The 4,543-nt window shown below is 46.7% G+C and overlaps 1 protein-coding gene across 1 annotated transcript; it reads right to left on the minus strand.

The window, feature by feature from the left end:
* Nucleotides 1–1,212: 1,212 nt before the first annotated feature.
* Nucleotides 1,213–2,813, minus strand: LOC125377369 (DNA translocase FtsK-like). The gene is made up of 3 exons (XM_048390426.1): nucleotides 2,784–2,813; nucleotides 1,908–2,163; nucleotides 1,213–1,643 (listed from the first exon to the last, which is right to left on the minus strand). Exons 1-3 carry the CDS (start codon nucleotides 2,811–2,813, stop codon nucleotides 1,213–1,215), a joined length of 717 nt encoding a protein of 238 aa, XP_048246383.1.
* Nucleotides 2,814–4,543: the final 1,730 nt, after the last annotated feature.

The raw sequence follows: 4,543 nt of genomic DNA on the forward strand, positions 1-4,543 counted from the left end.
TGGGCGTGGTATTTTGGTTAGGGTGGAAGATGGGATATATGGGTTTGTGGGTTGATGGGGTTTCTTAAAATTGGATGTTCAAGGGGTCAAGTGATTGTATATGGGGTGAAGGGGATTCAGGGGTGGATCGGGATGGGATGTGGGATTCCGGAGGGGTGTGTCCCATGAAGAATGGGATGTGGGATTCGGGGGGGGGGGGGGCAGGATGGGATCTGTGATGACGGTTAAGGATATGGCAGACTGGGGTCATGGGCTATTGATGGGATGACAACATCAAAGATGGAATATAGAAAAGATGAGCATATCACATAAATAACGTCAACAGCTGCTGCAATATATTTATCTGTGTGATTAAAGTCAAGGAAAATATATCACATAATATATACAGTCTAAGTCTGCAATGCTTCTGGTATCAGCTAAATATACAAACTCCTTTAGTAATACAGTCAGCACTGATCTAAGTGTTGTTGATCCGACCTGACTTTCGAACCCCTTACGTGGACGGACCAACAAGTACAGACACTGTGAATAACATACAGACAAGGACGAGGTAGAGAAGGGCCCTCTGTGGCCGGCCCACTACAAGTGGCAATGGATAAGTTATGGGAAACTTGAAAAATCAGCCTTTTCGACAGATTTTAGCGTAACTTCTATAAGTGTTGAATTGAATGATAATTTGGAAAAGTTTCCTACATATCTTAAATTAAACAGAGCCTGTGGGCCAAACAAGAGCCCCCTCACAATACCTCATCCTTTGTCAGTATTTAGTCTTGCACATGCAAAGTCGTTTCTCCAACAATGAGACCAATTTTTGGCATCAACCATTTCTAATTACCGGTACCAGATTTGATGCTCCAAAGGGTAGACACCATGATTTAAATCCAACAAGCCCACGATTCATTATGGACCAATTGTTTTGTGTAACAGAACTAGACCATGGGAGAAACAACTTGTCCCGGATCATCCTTGCCTCACTGTACAGAGTTGAGAAAATGACTCTTCAAGTAAAATTAATGACATCTCAATGACCAGGAATGAAATCGTAAATTACTGCATAATCACAAAGCCATGCAGTCAAGATATTCCCGACAGCACTGAAACATTACATGAAACAATTGGATTCTGTGACGTAATGAGGTGCACTGTGGTGTGACATGGGGCACCGAGGTCCACTGTGGGGTGCTATGGGGCAATATGGGGTGCTGTTGGATGCTATTGAGCAATGAGGGTGCTATTGGGCACTGTGGGGTGCTGTTGGATGCTGTGGAGCAATGAGGGTGCTGTTGGATCCTGTGGAGCACTGAGAGTGCTGTTGGATGCTGTGGAGCAATGAGGGTGCTGTTGGGTGCTATGGGGCACTGAGGGGTGCTGTTGGATCCTGTGGAGCACTGAGAGTGCTGTTGGATGCTGTGGAGCAATGAGGGTGCTGTTGGGTGCTATGGGGCACTGAGGGGTGCTGTTGGGCTCTATGGAGCACTGAGGGTGCTGTTGGGCTCTATGGAGCACTGAGGGTGCTGTTGGGTGCTGTGGAGCACTGAGGGTGCTGTTGGGCTCTATGGGGCACTTAGGGGTGCTGTTGGGTGCTATGGGGCACTGAAGGGTGCTGTTGGGTGCTATGGGGCACTGAGGGGTGCTGTTGGGTTCTATGGAGCACTGAGGGTGCTGTTGGGCTCTATGGAGCACTGAGGGTGCTGTTTGGCGCTATGGAGCACTGAGGGTGCTGTTGGGCTCTATGGAGCACTGAGGGTGCTGTTGGGCGGTATGGAGCACTGAGGGTGCTATGGAGGACTGAGGGGTGCTGCTGGGTGCTATGGGGCACTGAGGGTGCTGTTGGGTGCTATGGAGCACTGAGGGTGCTGTTGGGTGCTATGGGGCACTGAGGGGTGCTGTTGGGTGCTATGGGGCACTGAGGGGTGCTATGGGGCACTGAGGGGTGCTGTTGGGTGCTATGGGGCACTGAGGGGAGCTATGGGGCACTGAGGGGTGCTGTTGGGTGCTATGGGGCACTGAGGGGTGCTGCTGGGTGCTATGGGGCACTGAGGGGCGCTGTTGGGTGCTGTGGAGCACTGAGGGTGCTGTTGGGCGGTATGGAGCACTGAGGGTGCTGTTGGGTGCTATGGGGCACTGAGGGGTGCTCTTGGGTGCTGTGGAGCACTGAGGGTGCTGTTGGGTGGTATGGAGCACTGAGGGTGCTGTTGGGTGCTATGGGGCACTGAGGGGCACTGAGGGGTGCTGTTAGGTGCTATGGGGCAATGGGGAAGCACCGCATGAGATGATGACATTCATATGATTGGAAAATGAACTATTGTTAAGAAGTAATCAATGATAAATAGGTGATACATGTAACTGACAGTGATCGGACTCCTGTAACACTGGACTGTGGGACACTTCATCACATGACTAGGCTGGTAACAGAGGTAATTGGTATTCTAGAAGTCTGAAGGACACATGAAGCATGGCAACGTATTGATGCAGATAAAACATGAAAAGTGACACAATGAAGACAGGATGGATTGCAACAAGCAGCCAAGTTTGAAGAACATGTCAATTACCAGTACAAACGTCAATGCAGTCTTCACTGATATAGCTTGAGTACACAACTTACAGACATATTCAGCATAAAGAGAGACCATTTTACCCTTTAAACTCCCCGTGGCCTTCAGGTGAAGAGTGAGTGTGATCTCAAAAATTATTTCAGCAATGTTTCAGCAAGAATTGGCTACACTGGTTATGTGGAAGGGAACAGTACCCCTGTCTTTTCCACATGCTTACCCTTTGCCTACCGGTATGCTTTGTGATACTCTTCCTGCCATTTTGGGTGAAAAAATAGTTAATATCGCATCACAATTTCCAAAAATGTGTCTTGAATTCTTTTTGTTGTGAGGCCAAAAAGAATTGCTTGCTCCTCTTTTCAGAGGAGAATGTTTTGAAACAATGAGTGAATGAGTTGGGTTTAACGCCACTTTTAACAGTATTTCAGTTACATCATGGCGTGTCGGCTTAATGTGGGAGGAAAGCCTGAAGTGGTGCAGGTCTCAGACGTTTACCACTTTGGTGAAATCCACAAGCACGGTTTTGGTGCTGACATACCTGGAAACAAAATTGGGGAGAATTGGGATTCGAACCGACAATCATTGGTTTCTGTCATGGCCAAGGGACGCAACTCTGCACACTGCAGTGCCTTGGACGACCGGGCCCCATGCTCCCTCAGGCTATTAGGGTAACGATATATGCTGCTTCCCCAGTCACCCAGTCATCCTCATCACAACCCACCCACAATATTAAATGGCTGGTTGCAGTAACTAAAGCAACCATGTGCCTGTGAGCGTGCATCTTCCCGAGGCAAGAGACTGTAGAGGTCCAGTTTCCACCCTTGCCGAACTATGCTGGAATTTCTGGGTTTGAGCGTAGTGCCACAAGTGGCCATTACGAGTTATGTCCCCTCTATGTCCCTCCTATTGACCAATCAGAGTCCACCTCTCATATCACTTGCATTTGCTCAAACAAAATGGTAGTGCCCAGTGAAGACAGTCTGATCGATAATCCAGATCTATTTTGCAATAAACGGGACTTATTTCACGAAGTGCATCAAATCATGTGCCCACCTTGATTAAACATGCTTTGCAAATCCTGCAATTGACCGAAATCTGCACTGCAGTTTACGAACCGGATGTTAAATTCGTTACGCAATTTTTATTGGACAATGCATAGACCCAGTAGTCCAGCCTAGTTGGGCAAGGGTGGAAACTGGACTATCATGGTCAGTTAACTCCCTTGCCTCAGGAAGATGGTGATTGTGACAAAGTTATAAGAAGCATACACAATTCGATCGAACCTTGAGCCATCTGGCCCTCCTTACATGTACCACTGCTTGGTACGGAGGAAGCATATATTTCTGTATGCTTGAAGAACAGGAAGTACAAAAGTTCATAATCATCTGATGAAATGTCCATCCACTTAAAGCTTCTACCAATGACTAACAAAACAGTAACCATGGTAACATGAAACTGACAACAATACATTGACTGACAGCAAAATAGTCATGTTGAATTAGGAACTAGCCAATGAATATTGGGTGATGGGAGAGAGGGGTGAGTGAGTGAGTTGGTTTAACGCCGCTTTTAACAGTATTCCAGTTATATCACGGAGTGTCAGCTTGATGTGGGAGGAAAGCCCAAAGTGATGCATAACATGCTTCTCCAATCCAGAAAACTACCTGATATCTACTCTACTGTATAAACATTGCCTCCTACCTGTATATATACTTGTCAACCACACTCTGTATATCACTTGCTTGATAACGGTGTTAGAACCTACACCGAAACGTCGCTCTTAATTGTAATAAAGAAGTTGTTCATCCATAAATCTTATCCTTACTTAGACAAGTATTGTTATCACCCTAAAACATAGATTTTGTGTTATTTGACAGGAAGGTACAGCAATAAATGTCTTCCAAGAATCAGCAAATTGATGGGGAAGTCGTAAGGGGAGGTTGCTCCGAGTTCTGTTGGATGTTGGATTCTGAGGTTGTTTTCTGAATGGG

This window comes from Haliotis rufescens, unplaced genomic scaffold (genome assembly GCF_023055435.1).
Source record: "Haliotis rufescens isolate VD_foot unplaced genomic scaffold, xgHalRufe1.0.p SCAF_9, whole genome shotgun sequence".
Lineage (NCBI taxonomy): Eukaryota > Metazoa > Mollusca > Gastropoda > Lepetellida > Haliotidae > Haliotis > Haliotis rufescens.